Source organism: Bacillus rossius, chromosome 12, assembly GCF_032445375.1.
Source record: "Bacillus rossius redtenbacheri isolate Brsri chromosome 12, Brsri_v3, whole genome shotgun sequence".
Taxonomy (NCBI): domain Eukaryota; kingdom Metazoa; phylum Arthropoda; class Insecta; order Phasmatodea; family Bacillidae; genus Bacillus; species Bacillus rossius.
In genome coordinates, this window is record NC_086339.1 from 19,467,895 (window position 1) to 19,489,697 (window position 21,803).

At 34.0% G+C, this 21,803-nt stretch overlaps 1 protein-coding gene and 1 long non-coding RNA gene across 3 annotated transcripts; one reads left to right on the plus strand and one right to left on the minus strand.

Moving 5' to 3' along the window:
* Positions 1–434: 434 nt before the first annotated feature.
* On the minus strand, positions 435–6,415 carry LOC134537658 (uncharacterized). The gene is made up of 3 exons (XR_010076021.1): positions 6,310–6,415; positions 4,506–5,262; positions 435–2,093 (listed from the first exon to the last, which is right to left on the minus strand). It is a non-coding gene; the product is annotated as an uncharacterized LOC134537658 (long non-coding RNA).
* Positions 6,416–6,852: 437 nt separating this feature from the next.
* Positions 6,853–21,535, plus strand: LOC134537660 (death domain-containing protein CRADD-like). Of its 2 annotated transcripts, XM_063378341.1 has the most exons (4): positions 6,869–7,284; positions 10,181–10,524; positions 11,269–11,520; positions 14,968–21,535. In XM_063378341.1, exons 2-4 carry the CDS (start codon positions 10,194–10,196, stop codon positions 14,991–14,993), a joined length of 609 nt encoding a protein of 202 aa, XP_063234411.1. In that variant the 5' UTR covers positions 6,869–7,284; positions 10,181–10,193; the 3' UTR covers positions 14,994–21,535. The 2 variants fall into 2 exon arrangements, with proteins under 2 accessions (XP_063234410.1, XP_063234411.1); XM_063378340.1 differs by lacking the exon at positions 14,968–21,535 and having other exon boundaries at positions 6,853–7,284; positions 11,269–12,391.
* Positions 21,536–21,803: the final 268 nt, after the last annotated feature.

The following is a 21,803-nucleotide window of genomic DNA, read 5'->3' on the forward strand; positions in this document are numbered from 1 at the left end:
ACGTGTATTAATTAAACTTTGAATGTGTGGATCATGGTGTAGCCTACATTCTGGTCATCATTTTTTAGGCCAATGAAAGAAAACAAATGTTAAGTTGTTAATACACAGAAAATGTTATATGTATTATTAGAGCTTTAGATTATTACTACATAACATATAAAAATAGTTTAAAAAATAATTAATACATCTTAGTGAATGACTGAAAAGGTTAATGTAAATTGTCTTTATACAAAATATCATATAACTGTAATAATACCAATTGAAATTATATAACTAGTTTTGGTTGCCTGAAATTAGATTGATAAACCAGAAAGCTTTTATCAGAAATTATTCTCCAATAGTTAAAAGCTAAATCCTGTGGTAATGTAGTAACCTCTACTTTTGAACCAACTGAACATTAAATTTTCATAATTATTTTTGTTTGAACCCTGAGAATTAAGAATGATATCAAGCATATAATGTTAATAAATTACTTAATTCATGAAATCTATTAACCAACCTTTGAACTTTTGAATACCAGCGTAATTTATTAGCATAGGAATCACTATTTTCTTGATTTTATTAATGTGGAAAGTATTGTTTTCTAACTATCAAAAAATACTAATAACTCAAGACCCCTAAACATATCTGATGTTTTCCACTCGCACATGTAACTTCGTTGTCTAATACAATAAAACATTTTTGCACAAATTTTATCAATTTTCCAATTTCAGAGTACACCTGCTACTCTAAGTAACTGTTCGATTTACACACTTTTTAAGTGCCAATGCCTGTATATTACTTGTGTTTTATAAACAACAGTGTCTGGAATTCATTCACAGGTTAAATAATCTTTCTTGTTAATAGAAAACTATCTTAGGGGTCGTCCATTAATCACGTGATGTTATTTTAGCAAATTTTTAACCCCCCCTCCCCCCTAGTGATTTGTGGTGAGGTTTTAGACTAACCCCCCCCCCCCCCCCCCCCCCAAATAAATCACGTGTAATTTTTTTGTACAAAATATTTTTAAAATTTCAGAATATTATTTTTAAATATAGGTATAGTTTAATTTAATTCTGGAAAATTAAGCACAGTGATAAAAATGTCCAGACACACATTAGGTCTTTTACAGATCTCCTAGTTTAGACATCGTCGCATTGTTTTAAAGCATAACATTCGTGGCAACGATTTACGCATGTATTCGGCGCCAAAATCACAGTCTTACTGGCGACTGGCAAGCTGAGCCGGGTGGTTCATGTTGTGGCGGGCGGGGATATTGTTGCCAGGCTACGGCAAGTCAAGGTCACGCGTCGCTTTTCGGTTTAGTAGAAATCGCGCGAAAAAATAAATACACGTGATATTTCTCTACACCCCCCTCCCCCCTTGTGATATTTCGTGATTTTTCCCGACACCCCCCCCCCCCCCCCCCCCCTTTTCGAGCCTCGCGTGATTAATGGACAATCCCTTAATAACATTATTTCGTAACTCAGAAATTGTGTTAGTACCTATTTAGACATGAAATAAATACTTAAAAAGAGCATGTATTGATTAAAATAGTAGTCAACATGCACACTTCTGTGATTGGAAACCAATAATTTTGATTAATTTTATGGTTAAAACATATTTGATAAGTGATTGGTTTTCCTGAAACAAATTAGGGCATTTCTTCGAGGGGCAGGTTTATTTTAAATGTGTCTGACCTAGCATCTGTATGAACCAGAATCTATGAGCTCACCGAGGCTAAAATACCACTTTCTGTCGGGAAGGTAGATAGTAGAGCAGTGTGAAGTGAAAATTGTCCGATTCATTTAATTAAGGTGGGGATGTTAAAGAACTTCAATCTGTCCACACAAACGTTTAGGCCATACAAGAATTGAATATCTGCGCAGACAAATAGCTCAGAAAATTTTAACATATTCCGGACTGTTCACAATTTTTCATGCCTACCTTCCTAGCAGCCTCTGCTACAGTGACGAAGGTTTTGCGTTCCGATGGGCATCACCATAGCAATCTTGCGTAGCAGGGCTCAGCGCTCAAGTTGGCACCCGATTTGTTGTCAGAGATGAGGTAGCAGTGATGGTGCCAATGGTTGCTCACCCTCAAGGTCATCTGTACTGCACAGGCACACCCGTTCACCATTACATCTTCAATCTGTTTCTTAAAGGGCTACCTTACCTTCTCTGCCAACAGTGACACATTACTGGGCAGTTTAAAACCATTTGGGCAGATTTCAGGCCAATTGCAAAATTTTTTAAAAAGCTAGTGCCTCACAACCAACTTACAAGCACACTCATAGAAAAACATAGTTATACATACAATAAAACATGTATAAAACTAACACGATAAAGTATACACCAAATGCTAAACCCTAAAATAAAATAAAATAAAAAAATTAGCACTCTCTCGTATACTGGTACATGAACAATCCAAAAAAAATATTTTAAAAATTACAGGTTTGCAAAAAAATTATATTATTCAAAAAGCTGATAAAGTTCTTCGGCTTATGTTTACTTGAGCTACTTTATAATTTGTTTACTTTCTTACTGAATGATCGAATTGAGCTAGTGATAGTTATTGAATGTATCATGTTCCTAGGTTTCTGTAATAAATAATGAATCGTAGTTCCACATTTGGATGTTTAATTCTGTAATAATTAACCATTTGAACTCCTATTTTGAGTCATGTTTGTCAATTTTTAAAATCCTGTTCCGATTCTTTGTTGAATGTAGTGCACCAATTCCTTAAATCATTTTAAAAATGGCTTTATGCAATGTATTTCAAGGAAGTGGAGAGCTAGACTCGACAAAGGATTGGATAAGGAAATTTAAGATGCCAAACCTGGCTCCACTTGGCAGTTCAAAGGTTTCAGGAAAATCTATAATACTTGTCAGCACCGCTAGTGGGTTAATGTTTCTAGCATCAACACCAAACCATTCCTCGCCAAACGTTACTGCATCAGTAAAATAACAGCAGGCAATTAATATAATTTTATAAAATTGTGATTGTTTGGTATCAATTTATCAGCCGAGTAATGATTTCCTGTCGATGTGTCGGCCACTGTTCGAGACTTGCGGGCCAAAAAGAGCCTGCGAGCCATTGGCTCCTGTAAATTTATTATGATACCTCTTGTGTGAAAAGTCACAAATTTTCTTACCAGATACGTATATAAGTACTTAATGTTATTTTTGAGCTTGCAAGTACATAATTATAATTTTAACACTTGCAAAACTTTTTCAAGTTTTTAGATAATGTTTAATGTGGCGTGGATAGCTTTTATAAGCACACATGTTCTGGACCATGGCCATATCGGATTATCAAATGGGAATATAGTTTGAATGAGAATACAAAGAAAAATGTTCATTCAGTATAATGGTATCTAAAACCAGATTGATTAACTATCAAAAGAAAATACACATATGAGTGTAATGTTTAAAAAAACTGATAACACATTGCAGCTATGATTCAGACCTCATCTTAAAAATTATTAGGGAAGAAAACCTAGAAACACTACCCTATTCATATGAAAACCAACAGTAACAATAAAATCAGTGTATAAACTCTGGGAGCCAGTCAACATCCGAAATCAACCTGAAAGCAAGCAATTCAATTGGTGCCAAATTACAAGCTATGTTGAACCATAGAATGTTGGATTAAAGACATGTAGAGCATATAATATACTAGGTTGTCGGCATCTTAAAATAGTATAGGATATTCAAATTAATAGTAGCTTACATTTTTTACAAAGCTATACATGTGCAATTTAATTTATATGAATATTTTTTAAACAATCAAAAAGTTAGAATAATTAAAAAATATTAAAAATAAGGCTTTCTTCAGGTTTTACAAGGGGAGGACATTGACTTCAGGGTTGCCGATTTTGACGTCCCTTAGTCAGAGTAAAGTACTTCCCAATATCAATCCACACTGTAAAAGAGAAAACCCAACTAACAATTTTTTTCAAGAAATAGCTAAAAGAAAAACGAGGCATCACTTTTATACCCATACATAAGTTTGCATACTCAATCACTAAGGTAGCATAGCCCAGCGGGTAGAGCGTCTGACTACCATGCTGACAAATCGGGTTGAATTCCACTTTGGATACTTATGGTAGCATTTTTCATCGATAACATGAAAATTCAAGTTTGTTTATTGAAAATACAAGAAATAAAGATTAATTTACCACAGTACGAACCATTAGTATGATATTTTATGCATTGTAAATTTTTCTATGTTATTTAAAACTGACATTTCTCTAAGTTCTCTTTGCATTTAATTGATATACTTGAAGTGCCTATTTTTCTCCCTTTTCTCCCTTTTACCCCCACCCTCTATGAAGACCCTTTTGTACCATGGGAAGCTACCTTGTTTCCGAGAACGGAGACTTTCCAGAATACTTCGAATCAACAATACAACATGACCCACGTCTGTGATAGTACATACGAGCAGTAAAAACTAATTTTCAACTGAAAGACGTCATGCTCATCTTTGTCTGCATTATTGCCTTCGATGGCAATGGCGTCTGGTACCTCCATGTAGGTAGTTGATTGTGGATGTCCATTGGGCGAAAAAAGTGGCGGATCTCCAAGCCTGTGGCCCGACGGCAGGCGTCCGGGTGTTGGGTGCGACCTGTTGCCATGGGTAGTCGGCAAACATTGCCCACATCACATCCAGGATATGGGGCTGCCACAGCTCGTCGAGCGTTGGCCACAGCATGTCCAGGACAGATGGTTGTGCGATCTGCAGGCCCAATGCCCTCAGATGGCCCTGGATGAATTCTTTCGTTGACATACCTGACCACATCGCAAGGAAGAATTACTTTAGACTGTGGTGGAATATGATGCGCTGCACAGTTACACAATAGGGTGCATCGTCGACAGATGATGTCCGCAAACGGTACCGAACTGGTAATGACTATGGTGAGTGTCATCACTTGTCTCTCTCCTAGTACTGGCTACCATCGGCTGCAGCCCTCGACTCTTCACAGAGCACTGGATTGATGTTGATATAATGCTAGTCATGAATGTGTCTGCAAGCTCCCGACACATGTTGTTTATAACTGCGCTGATGGCCATCACGGTGTGATGAACAATGTCCATGTCTATAGGTACCGTCGTACCCAGCCGCAATCTCGACGATATATTTGTTTAGTTGCTTAGGTGTCACTCAGTCCGGTGCTGGGAACTTGTATGTGACTCCTCGCTTCCCGGAGGCTTTCACATTTCCTACGGCGGAGTTTTGAACTTGTCACTCGGTAACAAACTAGTACTGGGCGGGAAACTGCTGCTGCAAACAGAAAGGTTCCAGGCCAGCGATCAGTATTTATGGCATAAACGAAGGGTGAGGTGGTGAGAAAAAAATTTGAAAATAGACAAAGGTATGGTCTCAAAGATGAAGGGGAGACCATAGCAATTAATAAAATGATAGCCAATAAGGAATAGGTATAGTAAGGGGTATAGTTGCGAGAATAAAGTAATTTCTGGAATTTCTGGGTAAGGAAGGGTAAGGAAGAGTGTAGGTGTTGGATGGAAGATGAAGGGGGGGGGGGGGGAAGAGTAAATAAAATAAAGTAATTTCTGGGGGGGAAAAAGGAAGGGGGTAATGTAAGTTCACATATGCATTGGAAAAAGTGGTGGTTATCTGTCTCCCAGTTGCCACCATGAGAGGAATTTTTTTTTTTACCCAGCTGGCTTCGAACCCAGGACTCCAAGCTCCATAATGTAAGTTTTGTTATTACAATTTTTTTACAAATTCAAACCTGTTTCTTAGTTTTTTTGGCATAATTATTACAGATTTTCTATATGGCAGACGTGATGTCGTGATTCAAAATGACAAAAGTTTTATAAAACAAAATGGCAGATTCCAAGATGGCGGACATCGTCTCCAGCTCCTCGCACCGGCACCAGGCACAGAAGCCCCGTATGTATTGTGTGGTGGTTTGTGTGTGTGTGTGTGTTTTTTTCGGGGGGGGGGGGGGGGGGCGTGGGGGAGGGTTAATATCTTTAATGTTGCTACCGTAACCTATCCAACCATTTACACCAATTTATAGTCTTTTAAATATAAATTACATAACATAACCAAACATTCACACTATTTTACAGAGTTTCAAATACGACTCTCCTAATCCAACCAGTCATCCATACGATCTAACAGTACTTTAAATACACTAAACAAACCTAACCAAACATTAAAATGATTTGAAGTATTGTAGCTAAACTAATGTAATTCAAAAATCTAATAAAAAAACTACTTGAAATACCTAAATGCCAATTTACAGAAACATCAAATATCATGGAGGAAACTCGTAAATACGATTTTCGAATCTTTGATTACCTTTATTTCCCTATGCCTTGCCCGGGACTCAAACCCAGAGCCCCTCGCACCTGTGCCGGTGTGCATCCAACTACGCCACGGAAATTGGCAAATTTCGTAATTTCAAACTAACATTAAAACTCGAGCTAGATTAGCGCCAATACCGTCTGCAGTATCTCCAACATGACGTGTGTGCGCAGAACAATAAAAAAAAAAATTCCCTTGGATCAGGCAGGCTGTATACTACTTATGCCATGTTGGAAATCGAATTGGCGCCGTGTAGACAACCGATTTGATTCAACTGGCAATTGAATTTGACACCTAATCAAACAATGTTTACATTGCCAATGAAATCGAGTCGTGTTGGATTCTGGACGTACTTGTTTGTAGATTCTCATTATTCATTAATAGCATCACTTCTGTAAATCGATTTTTTTTTTTATCAGTGGCTATTGTTAACTTTGCGAACACTTTATTTATTAAATGGCCGTACGTAATGGCCTTTGATAATTTAATGTGTGGTTTAAAAACTGTTTAAATTGTTATGGTTTATTTTGTTCCTATTTATAAGAAAATAAATTTTGGTTTATGTCAAATGTAGCTTGTAACCATATTGCAATCCATTTCTAAGTCTCGTGATAATGAGTTTGAAAAACATATGGCCTCCCCTTGTGGCCTCCTACTATGTTATAGCCTGACCTCTAGTAACAATATCCTCAACTGCGAAACGTCCTTGGCTGTCGCGCCAGTTGCCTGCCGTCATATTGTTTTTGTTTTGTGTGTGTTGCTTTCTTGAATGGGGATTGAAACAAGTTTATATTAAGTGAAAAAAGTTCGGGGAAGGTGAAAAGTGGAATTCAGTTGTAATTAATGTTCAGTACTTAAACGTGATTTTGAACAGATCATAACAAGCACGTGTCAACCTAACCTGACAGTATTTTGTAGCTTTCGACTTGCGACGTTTTTGGAATTTGTGGTACAAAAAATTAAATACAGGTAGGTGTCCCGACTAACATTTAGTGATTTTCAGTTGGTAAGGAAAGTAGTGGATCTGGGAATCTGTTAATATTTTGTATAGTGAATTTTGTTTCATTCAAATAATGTAAACACTGATTTTTTTTTATAATAGCTTCGGAATTCCCTATTATATGACAAATAAAAATTGTCTAATAAAAATGCAAGGAAAATCCACAAAACTAGAAAAAAAAATGTCACTTTCCATTTCTCACATTTTTGCTTGAATGTTCCACACTTACAATATTGGGAATTTTGGAAATTGTTTTTAAAATGCAAGGTTTTACTTATGGAAGGTAAAAGTTTTTATTAATGGTTATGATTTTCTTGTGTTACGCCCACGTACCATGATAGAGCCAGTTTTCAAGTAGTTGTAGTTTTTTTCTTTGTACTACCCTATTCTGTGATGTTTGACTCAACAGCATTTAATATATTTGTTTATTTACATTACAGAGTAGTTTTATTGTGATTGTTATTTTAATATATATTAACAGATCAAACAGTTATGAATCGGAAGAGTAAAAGAAAAAAAGAAAACCCTGTTCATACTAAAATATATATTTTATCGTGCTGGGCATCAAACACTTCAAAAGAGTTGATACAGAAAGTATGATGGGATACCCCCTCCTGCTGTAATTTACTTAAAATTTTTACAATTTTGTGCCTTATAAATCTTAAGAAATGTTTTGTCAAACTTAAATTATATTGACACCATATGTATTACTGTCTATAGATTGTCACTTCTTAGGCTTAACATGATCAATGCAATAATGTAATTAAAAAAACATACCCCCATAGTTTTCTTTTGTTTACAGTTTTTTTTTTTTTTTAATTCATTACCTTGACATTTATTTAATCAGTAAGGAAAATACCAAACCCTTTGGCCTACAGCCATCTGACTTACATTCCCACCTTGTGTAGGAAGTTTGCACACAACAATAGTGCAAATGGCCAGTGGTTTAGTAAAGCTTCCATAGTAAATTCCACACTAATAACCATGGGAGCTTGATTATGATCTCCAGAAAATAAATTTCTGCATCACTTTTTTAGTACCACATTCCACCTTGCACCTCTGGAAATTACAGTACATATCTAAACTAGGCCAAAGGCCTACTATCATAATATAATATAGTGGTAGCAGCATGTACCTATTGCTAGTGTTGGAGAGTTATTAATTTCAAGTAATTCATTTAGGCTACCTGAATTGATACTTTCCCATATTTTTAATTATTACTTATAATGTTTTGTTTTTTTTCGATTTGATTGATTGTTACCCTTGCGATTGGGATTTTTATGCTAAGAACTGCATTATAATAAACAAAATCTTAATATCCTCGTCAACTAATAAAATACTGGCCTTGGAGGAAAAACTTTCATTTGGTAACCAGCCATGAAATCACTGGAAAATTTTGCTGTTGTAAATTGAAAAAACCCATCCATAAGAGCAGTAGGGGTACATGCTTATTTGGAAAGTTAGAGCACCAGAAAGCACTTGACCAGAGCCAGATAATTTGTTAAAAAGCTGTCAACACTGTTGCAAATAAATTCTTTAGTTATGGGCAGTACGTGTTAGTATGTATGTCATTTTTGAAAACACCGGACACTTACGAGAATTTATGCTTGTTAAGTACTTTTTAACTTTGAATGATGCCAGATTAGTAGATCACATCCGTGCAAAGCCGGGATGGGTCGCTTTATCTGTATCAATATAGAATTGTAAGTGAATCGTTCTAAAAAAACCCAAGAATAATTTTTAGTTCCAGGCCTCAACTGTTTAAAAGGCCCTGAGTACATGGTTCAGTAGTTAGGGGGTGTGAAGAGGGCTCAAAAAAGATGCTTGTTTTTAAATTTCTTGTTTTGTTTTCTCTCCTAGATTGTTCGATAAAAATATAAATTTTAGTGTGTGTTAATTTTTGTTTATTTAATCTGTGATACATGTAATAGATAGGCCTACATCTTTAGTTTGCATTGTAATAGTTAACCATACATTTTATTTATCTACACAAGAAATATGCCCATAAGTTAGTTTCTTTTTCAGATGCACGATAAGCGTGCTAGTTTTCACAGAATTATTTCTCTATAACATGCTTTCTGTAAAGATTACAATCTGTGTAAATTGAGATGAGACTTTTTTGACAGGTTACGCAAGGAACATTCCGACTGACAGCTGAATATTAATACATAATAATAGTAACGTAAAATTTTACAAGTACAGTTAACTCCCTATTATCTGCAGGCGGATGATCCGCGGTGCGGTTTATCCGCACATGCTACGAAAAAATACAGCAAATATGTAAATCTGTATTTTATTACAAGTGAGCAAATTTGCACTCTACTGACGAGTGTATTGTGTGCAGTATACAGTAAAACACCATAGGCCTTCTCGGAACTCACATAGTAGGCTGGCATACATATGTAATTATTCAGTAAAATACAAAAATTTTAGCATCATTAAAAAAATTTTACTGTTAATTGTAACGTTTACTGTACATACATTTTTAGATTTTTAAGTTGAAATTAATGTTTCCTTTTTTGTTTCCCATTTTCGGCTCTTTGCGGATTTATCCGCGATTTTCACTATCAGCGGTGGCTCTGCCACTTAATTTCGCGGATAATCGGGAGTGTACTGTAGTATAAAACATAATGGAGGATGAATACTTTACATGTATAAAGACTACAACATGGAAATATTTTACTATTACTTATCTTATTATATTAACCTATCTTCAATTATGTATATCTGTATTGGTATTGCAAAAAAAAAAAAAAAAAAAAAAGGAACATTTCTGGATAAAACCTTGTTATACATTTGCTCAAAATTCTCCCTCTCGCATGTTTATGATAGCACCACTAAGGAAAGGCACTGACTTGATTGAAGGGTGTCGGTCGAGATGGACGCCACGCACGTCGCCAAGCTGCGGGCGGTGGGGCACGACCTCCGGAGCCAGCTGATCTTCGAGCACATCGCGACGCTGCTGCTGCAGGAGGAGCTGCTCAGCCGGGAGGAGTACCAGCGCGTCTCCGGCAAGGTGACCGACCCGGAGAGGATCGACGCGCTGCTGGAGCTGCTGCCGTCCAAGGGCCCCGACAGCTTCGACAAGTTTGTGTACGTGCTGGCGCAGGACTACCGCTGGCTGGCCGACAGGTTGCGGGCGGCCCAGCCGGAGCGGCTGGACAGTGGCACTCGGCCTGCGGTGCCCAACATCACCAGCTTAAATAAAGGTTAATAATAGTATGTACCTAACTTAACTTCTTATAGTTTTTAGGACACATGACAGGTAGGGACAAGATTTATGATTTTATTTTTAGGTCAATTTAGTTTTCAAATATTCCTTTGTTTTGGGACATAATATTTTTTTGATTTTTAAATAATACTAGTGTTCAGGCACCACCATTTCTTATCTAAAGTTCTTCACATCACCTTCCGCATATCCTTTCATGTCATGTCATGCCATGCTATCTTAATAGCTTCAGAATAGTGGTAAGTTGTGTGACAAGATGTGCTGCTGAACACGATTTCCTTTTTTCTTGGTGTGTTGCATATCATAATCTTTGTGCTTTGAATTATTTTAAGAATTTTTCTTTAATTTACTGAACCTTCAGTAGGCAATTTTTCGGTCATTGAATTTCTTAAACGTAAATTTGTGCCCACCATGTACACACACACACACACAAACACACACACGTGTTTAACATTTATAAAGGTATATCATACATGTATAATATATACATGAATATCTAATATGTCCATTATAAACAGTGGCGGATCCAGGATTTTGTTTTGGGAGGGGCTTGACCCAGCCGAGGCTAGGCTTCATCGAGGCAAACACTAAAACAATAGTGGACCCAGATGCTTTTGCAGAGGGCTTGAGCCCCTTAGCCCCCCTCTCTGGATCCGCTACTGATTACAAACATGGTTGTTGTGAAGCTGTGACAGAAGGGTCAAACGGGGCGGGCGGGTTGCAGTGGTGACCCCGGAGATGATGGCCGCGGTGCGGGAGAACCACCGGGTGGTGAGGAGCTGGACCACGCTGGCCCACGCCCTGGGCATGTCGTGCAAGGTGCACGGCATCCGCACCAAGGTGCTGGTGTACGGGGAGGACCTGGAGCTGTGCGTGGTGTACCTGCTGCAGGAGTGGGTGGGCAGCGCTGCCGGCGAGGCCACCCTCAGCAGCCTGCTAGACGCCCTCCGGCGCGAGCACTACAACGACGTGGCAGGTCCGTTCCCCCTCCGCGGCGGGGGCGAACCAGGGGGAATCCTGGAACTGTCAGATGTTTTTTTTTTGGAAAATCAGGAGATAGTCAGGGAAATGCATGTTAAGGGCTCCACCTATCTGGGCAATATCAATATAACAGATGGGTGTCTGTTAATGGAAAAATGGATGAGTAGTTCGGGTGCCATATTTTGTTATTAAACTGAATACTCAGAAGAGTGAAAATGGCTAAAACGCATGTTTAAAATTATTATTATTAACAAGGGAAACCTGGAACTGTCAAATAATTTTATTTTTTTTGGAAAATCAGGAAATAGGGAAATGTATGTTAAGGGCTCCACCTATCTGGGCAATTTCAATATAAATGATTGGTGTCTGTTAATGAAAAAAATGGATGAGTAGTTCTGATTCCATATTTTGTTGTTAAACTGAATACTCAGAAGATTGAAAAATGGCTAAAACGCGTGTTTCAAAATATTATTTGTATGCCCGGTGCTGATTCTTGAAAGCACTCGAGGTACACTCGTCATGGAAAACTTCTCCCCTCGATTACTCCTGAACGAGGGTCTGCCAGGATGAGCAAGCTGCAGGGTGTTACACTCGGGACCCAACCCTACAAGTCTGTATAGGTCTCGTCAAAAAAGTCCATCCCGACGTTTAGAGACCTCCCCTTGTCAAGAGGCGATACAGTGCTTGAAGCACCAGCGAGCGTCACACATACCGTCAGTTGGGGTGAAGGTGACCAGATTTCATCTTCATAATGAATTTTTGCTAACAAATTTTAATATGTTTATTTATCTAACTATGTACGTGTATAGATCTATGCTTGTTTTCTGAAATGCTGTCATTGAAATAAAAAATTACTAATATTTTAATGATGTTTTTAATTTTTTTATGTAATTGGTCATGTTCACCCCCAGTGGGGTGAATGTGACCATTAAGTTTATTTTTATTGTAATTTTCACCTTGCTAGTATTAGGGTTAAGTTGACTACATTATATGTAAGAGAAACACCAAAAAAAATATTTTGAGAAAAAAAAAATCTTATTTTGAATTTTTACTCTTTAATAAAAAATATATAAACAATTTAGAACAAAATAAAGTGTTATTTATTTAGACTGCCAATAATGAAAACTCAAGTGAACAGATTTATTTACCAACCTATCAATAGTTAAGGTGACTTCACTTAAACTACTTGTGCGCAAAACTGGAAAATAATTGAATTGATATTTTACAAACATTATCATTTAGGCTATCCCAGAATATGACTGATGGTTATTTCCTAAAATAGAGGAACCTACAAGTTATGAAAACAGCCAATAACCAAAAAATATATTTTTATTAGTATAATAAAACATTTAACTGATATGTGAAGTAAACCTTCAATAATAGAAAAAATAGACCTAACGACAGGTAAGCTACTGGAAATAATTGAAACTATATGTTAGTAAACATTGAACTGCATTTCCATTCTAGTTCATTCTGCTATCACTTTTTCTTGGAACACATAATGGCCTCTTTTGTTTAGTTTATAAGGAGGCAGAACTGTTTTCTGAATTAGACACTTCTCAACATAAATTACTAGACATTGGGGTGAACATGACCATGTGGTCATCTTCACCCCAAAATGCTAAATAAACTGCACAGTTTCAATAAAATTAGTTTACCTTAGACATTTTAATTTATTTGGCAATTTTTATTATTTACTTACTCTTCTATCCTCTCAAATCAGCAAACATAGCAATTTTATTTGCAATTATTTTTTTATTATACCCGGCAGCAATAAAGTATTAACAACATTATTAATCATAACAAATAGTTTTTGGTTTTTATTTGTTTCTAAATTTCTGTCTAAAATTGTAATTTCAGTCCCAAAATCACTTCTTTTAAGAGAAACTCTCCTAGATTTTAAAACATAACCACATAATTCTTTATCTTCATTGCCTGGATTGTGTCAGGCCAACAAAACAAATTTCATAAAAATGGTCAACTTCACCCCACTGGTCAACTTCACCCCAACTGACGGTACCCATCCTGCCTCGCTAACACAATACACTCCTGGGTAGATGGACTCCTTTAAATCAGGGAATCTAAATTAAAAAATGTTATACAAAGGCTTATTCTGTCTCGCTAATTCATCAGCTGTGCCATGTGTATTGTAATTTGGTTCCAGTCCTTGTTGCAATGCTGCTATATTTCTGAGAGCAGTGGTTTATGTTTATTGGCATGTGAGGCTGAATTCCATCTGTGATGTTGTCGCCAAGCGTGATGTAAGAATTATCACTTTTATGTAGTTTTCATCCAAATTTTATGTTACTGTGTAAGCATTGCTTTGAGGAACTAGAATCACAAGTACATATTTGGTCAGTGAAAAATTATAAAAGACCTGGAGAAGTCAAAGAATTCTGTTAGTGGGTTTGATGGACATCCTGTTGGCCAGCATATCAATGTAAAAAGTAAGAATGTTCCGATTTTTTGCCTTCCGTACAGGTCTTATGCATTTTTTAAAATTACTTGACCAAAATTAAGAGAAAATTTACTGTTAAGTTTTTTTAAATTTAAAACTTATGTAAACAAAACTACGTAGTAAAAATGGTTGTCATGTTTTCAATACAAATCTATAACAACATATTTAAGTGTAGTTAAGAGCTGGATATTATACAAGTATTATACCCTGTTAACATAACAAAAAATTGTAAGTTCCCTTGGGAAATACCTAGACCCTGTGAAACATTCTTAAGCATACAACACTTCAGCTCCTTGTTATGAGATTTATTCTCTTCCACTCACCCTCACTCACAATATTTTTTTTCCCAATAAAGGTTATTGATACTTGGATAGTAGGAAACAGAAAAATTGTGTGTGCATCAATTGTTGTTCAGGCTATTTTTCTTTTATCAACATAATTAAATTTTAAAATAAGGAGCTAAAATATTATTTAATGTTTTCAACATTTACATAAGGTAATAAACTACATTAATTTCAGTTGCAATAAAGTTGACATCCAGTATATGACTGTAGTATGTGGTTAGGTTGCTTAATGTACATGCAATATGAAAAACTTGCATCACAAATAGTAGGATGGTTTATATTTATTTACACACAATATATTTGTTTGAATCCATCTTAATATTCAGTTACTTGGAAATTTTACTTCAGTTTGCTTCTATGTAAGGTTCCAGGTTCAAATTCTTGGCAAGCCATTAATGAGTGTATTATTTATTTTTTAAAATTTGTGCTTTGGCTAATAGCATAAAAAAATTAAGGGTGGTAATATACACTGCAGTATAGCTAATTTTTTTTGTTGTGCTCTTTAGTGAAAATGTTGTGGAATTAAATGTTCCACATCCTTTCATGTCATGTCATGCTATCTTAATAGCTTCAGAATAGTGGTAAGTTGCATGACACACGTGCTGCTAAATACAATTTCTTTGCTCTTGGTGTGTTGCAGACGAGTTGGAAGCCAAATTTGCATAAATGCATCACCTGGGCAGTTGATGCACTCATTTGCAAGCATTTTAAGTCTCTAGAGCTTTGTTCTTCATGTACAATCTTACCGTGTAAGATTGCTAAAAACAATCGGAACAGAAGCTCACAAGCAGCAGTTTAACTGCTGAAACACTATTTTTTTACAAGTATTATTTTATGTGAGTATTTGATGTTTTAGAGTTTAGTTAGTAAGTGTCTGGGAATTCTCTTTTTTTATTGACAAACGTGTCGGTAGGTTCAAGCTTGGCACAATAATAGTTTCACTTTGTAGTTACAGTGTTTGACTTAAGCCAAATGTAATAATTAATAAATAATTAAGTTCTGTAGTATAAGTTTTTACATAGATTAATGTCTTAAATTTTATATTAAACAATAAAGTGATCAAAGCACAAAATTAACATTTTTCTCAAAAATGTTTGAGATTAATTAGATATGATATTTTTCCCACTAAGAAACAGAAATTGTTATATTTTCATCCAATTGTTCTCTAAATAAAGTTATTATAGCTAGAATGAACTGTTTTCCCAGACATTTACAGACTATTTGATTAAGGTTTGACATTTTATGTTGTTAAACATTGTCTCTATTTTTAGTGATTAGTACTTACACTTTATGAATAAAGTAAAATAGTTTTAATGTGTTACAAGACAGTTAAGTATTTTTACATAGTTACTAGTACAAAACTTGGTTTAACTTCAGACTTACTTTACTTCATTTGACAATGACACTTGGTTCAAAATAACTCTTCCAGTTTACAATTTTTTCCCAATTTACCATCATTTATGCTCTTCATTTCTGTTATGTTTGAACTTGCCATGTTAAATGTTATGGTGTAATTTATTCTAAAACTCAAACAGTTAAAAATTAACTGTTTGTATTTTGACCGATTACAAGTTATATGTTTACAAACAAATTGTTTTTGACATCAAATATGCTTATGTGATATGAAAGTACTGTAAATGCAGTTATTACAATGCTAACACTATCTTTTTTTTTAATATGACAAAATGATTTTTGTTTAGTTGAAATATCTCTATTCTGCATCACACACCTTAATACAAGAATTTTAACAGACATCACTTTAGATAGTAAGTGATTTTGATCTTCAAATTAATTAGGTGATTCTTTACTGGAAAATAATGAAAATATTTATATTTCAGTTTAAGCTCTTGTGGCATAAGTATATTTTTAAGGAGTGGTACATTCACATTAAATTGTAGCTAAGAAAAGAGTAAAGTTTCTATTAGCATTACAAAATTTTTACAGATATTATTTTACTTGTCTGTGCTTTGTTTTAATGTAAGAGACTGTTTTAATGTAAGAGACTGTGTTCACGTTCTGGAAAGTCAGGGAAGTCAAAATTGGTCAGGGAATTTACTTTAAAACCTAGCAAAGTCATGAAAATTCCTCAGTGATAGTAATAATCAACTCTGGTATGTCCTCACCCAGACTTTGAACACCTTTTTTTTCCAGATGATGTTGAGCGCATAGTCATACACATTGCAGCAAAATGATGTATGTAAGGTTCTTTTTGAAGTAGTATGACTTTTGGGATGATGGAGGCGGAATTGTCTTCAATTCTTTCCAGAAGATTGCAAAATAGGTCAATTATAAGTAATTTTGGTCATAGAAAAGTCAGGGAAATTTTTCTGCTGAGTCCTGTTGACATACTGTATGTGCTGAACAAGCAGTGACTATCATCCCCATTCATTGGAACAATAGAGGTAACCACTGTATTTTTTCTTCTGAAATGTGTTGTCAGTGTGTATTTTTCAGTATTAGAAAAAAAGCACGTACCTTTTATTAATTTTTTAAGGAAAATAATGCTTTAGAAGCACACACGCCGCATCACACTGACCACTTTAACATCATCCATTTCAAACTACGTTTTCCCCATACAAAATACCGCTACATTTCTAACTTTGAATGTAACCTTTTTATACTTATCCGTAAGTAAATGCAGAGAGTATCTGTACAAACTTTGTTTTATTTCTAATACATGTACATTTTGTCTGAAAAATATTTTATGCCAGCTTTATTTCTGTGCTTCTTGTTAGAAGCTTTCTTTCTACTTAAACTACGTTTTATTTTGAGGGTCTTATTTAACAAGTTTGTATTTGTTAAGTACCTGCAGCAAGGTGTTTTATGAGCACATTATTTAGCCTGACATTGTCTTTAGTTGGCTATATTGACTGCTGCTAGTGAAATGTTAATTGTAAGGATGTGTGTAAATACTACTGATTGTACCTTTTCTAGTTTTTGTTTAAGTATCACAGTGAGAGTTCTCTATGTAAGCACGGTACATTATTAGCTAATGTAACTGTATATTCCATTAGAAACGTTAACAAGTAGTAACAGTAAGCTAATAGAACACTATATTTGTTTTGTACACACAGACTACATTGATAGTGTGTGATCAATAGCTATACAATGTAGCTTGGGTACAAGTTTATGTTCAAGCAGTATAGTTTATAAATTAATTACTGCAGGTGTTTTATTTGGTTTATCTATGATAGTTGATAAACTAATAAGTAGTGTATTATATTCCCTGAGGAAATTTTTACTCTTACCTTAAAATTATTTGTGATATTTAAACTACAATGTGGAGCTAAAAGCATAGTATATGACATATGGTTAAATTAATAACTTTTGTTGTTTCCAGAGCTATTGTAAAGCATTGAAGAGTACAAGTTGATGTTGCAGTTGGAGTATGCTATTAATATGCTTGGGATTGTTCTTAGGTAAAAGAAAAAAGTTATACATTCCAAAAAATAGTATTTTCTATCTACCTTTTTCATTAGCTGTGTAAATGACAAAGCTGTTATTTTATAAAAAATTTATTTGCAGTTTGCTGAAGAGGTTTGATGGAATTTTTAACACTAACATTCCCAAAGAGAAATTAATTGTAGCCCATCACATGAATGAGTACACTTTTGACAGATTCATGCCAGTTTTGAAGGTACTATTCCATTAATTTAGTAAATTACTTTGTTTGCCCAAGAATTAGGCTAGCCAACCACATTTACCAGTATTGTTCTCAAAAATGTTGAAAGAACATTTAGCTTTCAAGCTACAAACGTTGATAGTAACCTGTCAGATAACTGTACTTATTCATGGGATGCAGTATAGCATTCTGAGCAATAACAGTTCTGCCTGATAGTATAGGGCAGATTGTGCAATAATTGAGGTGCTGTAACATGAAGTGACTTGCCATTTATTCCCAGAGTAAAAATGTATTGATAATGTGGAATTGTTCATAGGTATTGATACTTTAAAAATATGTGAAACAAAATATTTCATCTTCATTATTATAATTTGTGTTTATCATATTAACAGTAGTTGTCTTAAATTAATCTACCATTCTTTAATTTATCACATTTCTGTGAGATTAGAATGGAAACTGTTCCATGGTATACTGTTGTAATATACTGTGGCATTCATTTCAAGTAATTCCAAAATCTATCTCTATCAGTCACTCTAAAATGTTAATTGAAATATTTAGTTCCATGTGCAAGTTAGACTTGGAAAAGAATAAGGGAATGCAATACATTTTATTTGCGCTCATTGTAAAATAGGTTCGCTCTGAACATTTATATTTACACTGTTTTGAAATAATAAATTGGAATGTATGTGTATAAAATTATTACTATTTATGTTAGTAGGGTAGATGAAAATATTATGTTAACAAGTTGTTTGCTTCACTTTAATTGGTGCTAGCGTATGAAAAGGGACCAGTGGCAGATGAAGGAAATTATTTGGGGAGGAGATTTGAAAAAAATAATAAAATACAAATTTTTGGATTCAAAAAACTTGGAAAGGGGTATAGACATATAAATTATCATTCTCAATATGCATTATTGCCTTTGTAGTTTGTGATTCCAGGTGTTGTAACAGCTCATTTTGTATCACCCAAAATTACATGTTGCCTTTGCCAAAATCTCTGATATTTTTTTCATAACTTCAAATGGGTTTATATATCTCTCCCCCTCTCCTCTCCTCACCCCATTTACCCCTTCTCTTGTGTCTGCCACTGAAATGAACCTTTCAATTGCCATCTTGGTTCTTCTAACAACCAAAAATCACAACATATCAGTAAAGTCAAGCTACTTACTGCTTTCTATGTGCAGTCTAGTATTACTAGATGATGGATGGGCAAGAAGTTTACCTCGTTTGTTTTCGCACTTTAAAGTATGTTGCATTATCATATCGTCAAGATTTTTGCCATTATAGACCTTCCATTAGCCATTACAGGTTCCCTATGTTTTTGGTGGAATACCTACAATTGTTTTTAAAATGTTTTCTAAAATTTACATTTTGTTAACTTAAGTGCTATGTTGTGTGTTGACACTATGTGAAAATGTAAATGATGTAACTTGCCAATGAAATGGCAGTTAGAAAATATTTTTATTTGCCGAAAATATTTTTTTTTAATTAGTGTATTGTTTGCTAATTTTTTTTAAAAATGTCAGGATCAGCCATTTGTATTGTATGTACATATTTCTTCCTGCATCACTACTTTTGTGTGTGTGTTTTTTGAAGAAAGTAAATATTTTATTAATTTTGACTAGTTATCTGTGCATAATTGCATAATTATTATGCATTTGTTTGTTTTAACCTCAGGGAATCTTTTTCTTTAGCATTATCACATAGAATCTCATTAAAATAGCCATATGCAGCCTTTTTTGGTATATTTCGAAGAATGACTGCATATTGTAGTTGTTACTATAGTTCAACTGCCAGAAAATTTTTACATATTGTTTATTTTTTATTTTATGGTCCATAGTCATCTCAAAAGTTATCTTTTGTATGAGAATGATAACTGCTGTAATTATGCACAAATGATTTCTAAACTTATACATAAAATATAGATAGGGAAAATTTCAGTAAAGTTTGTCAATGAACAAAATCTGATAAAGGCTAAAAATGTGGAAGGGTTTTTTAATATTTTTTTTGGAAAACAAACATATTTTTAACTCTTTTAATTTAACAAATATCTCATCCATTTCAGCTATTATACTTTGTGAGAGTGGTACCAAAATATTGTTTCCAAATCAGTAGATATACCTAACCATTACTGCAATAAATGGAAAATAAAAGGATTAAAGAGTAAAAAAAAATGCATAATGCTCTTCATATATACACTATTAAATCAGTTAATTATAGTAATTGATTGTAAGCCTTCTAAATATTATCGAAAAATTTTGTTAAGACAAACCATTTCTGCAAGGGGTGGAAAAATGAGGTTTTGTATGTCCTAGATACACTATCAAAACCATTAACATTAATTGTAAACCTTCTGAATATGATCTTAAACTTTTGTTTAAACAATCTTTTTATACAATCATTCATTACTGCAATGAGTAAAATATAGTTGAGGGGGGGGGGGGGGTTAATTCTTATATCACTAGTATAAAATTAAGTTTAAGGTATTGTAAAAGTTTTTTTAGTGTCTGATTTTTTTTAAAAACATGTTTTGATAAAATGAACCATTACTGAATAGGTGGAGATAGGGTTTGAAGGCAAAATATTTGTAGGCACATTATTAAAAAAACTATATGTTAAAAAAAATAATCAACTAAACAAAATACTATTACCAAAATTTTGTTTGAAAACTTTCTTGATAACTTCAACCCTTAATGCAAGGGGCAAATATTTTTTGTTTGAAGCTTAGCTTATGGGGCAAAATGGGTATGTTAACTTTATAGGAGTTTTCAGTACAGAACCTATCTTCCTGCACCAGGCCAGTTTTAAACTCATTGTCATGTCATTAGGTACTATTATTGCGCATGAACTAAAAATATTACAAAAATGCTGGATGCATTGAATAGAAAACATTCCAAATATGTAATAAACTAAATAGGAACTTCAAATTCTACCTGTGCCTGTAGGCTGTGCTGAAAGGGGTTTTTGAAATCAAAGGAAAAATATTTCTTAACCATTTTCAATTTTCCATGGTTTCATTTTGTATTTTTAGAAATAGTGTGTTAAAAATTACTATTGTCAAAATGGAGGTTTTTTTTCTTGTCATTTAAAGAGGTTATTGTTCAGTCCTTTACAGAAAGTAGGAAAAAAAATAGCTTACGGAGAATATTTTAAATTGCATTTTTTTAAAATCTAAACTATTAAATTTTACAGATTGTATAATTTTTATTCAAAAAATCATTACATGTATTTTTTGTTAACTCTATCACCACCTTAGTAGAAGTTTAACTTGATTGTGTAATTTTAGCAATGATCCCAACAATCCAGAAAAAATATTTAATGCTTTGTTATCTTTGTCAATAAAACTTTAATGATATAATTTATTTTCAGTTTAATAAACAATTATTCTTGAATCAGTGTGAATATTTTTAAGTGTAGTTCTTTATAGTTTATAAATGTTAAGATAGCATTTGAAATTGTATCTGTATACATCACGTTCAACTAGTGCAAGTAATGATGTTAAGGATTGTTGTGTGTTGTAAGATTTTTTGTTAAGTGTTTTGAAAGTGAGTTTTTTTTACTTATAAATGTGATTTCAATGTTGCAAATCCTGCCTGTTTTTACACTTTTTTAAAATAAATAATCTACTTAAATATATATATTTTTTAAAGTCTTGTAAGATGTTTTGAAAAGCATTGCTAAATACAAGTATAAATTTTAATGCTAACCATTTTTAAGATAAAGGGTATGGATTATGTTTTACAGTTATACACAAATAGGTATGTTCATAAATTATTGTCTGTTGTGCTGGGGTTTTGTAAAGTGATTTTTTTTTATGAAAATTAATGTTCCGTTATACTATTACGTTAAAAATAA

Bases quoted from the DNA above. Each gene is read 5' to 3' on its own strand.
- LOC134537660 (XM_063378340.1), top strand. From the start codon at position 10,194: ATGGACGCCACGCACGTCGCCAAGCTGCGGGCGGTGGGGCACGACCTC. The intron at 10,525-11,268 runs GTTAATAATAGT...GGCGGGTTGCAG, and splicing joins CATCACCAGCTTAAATAAAG to TGGTGACCCCGGAGATGATG.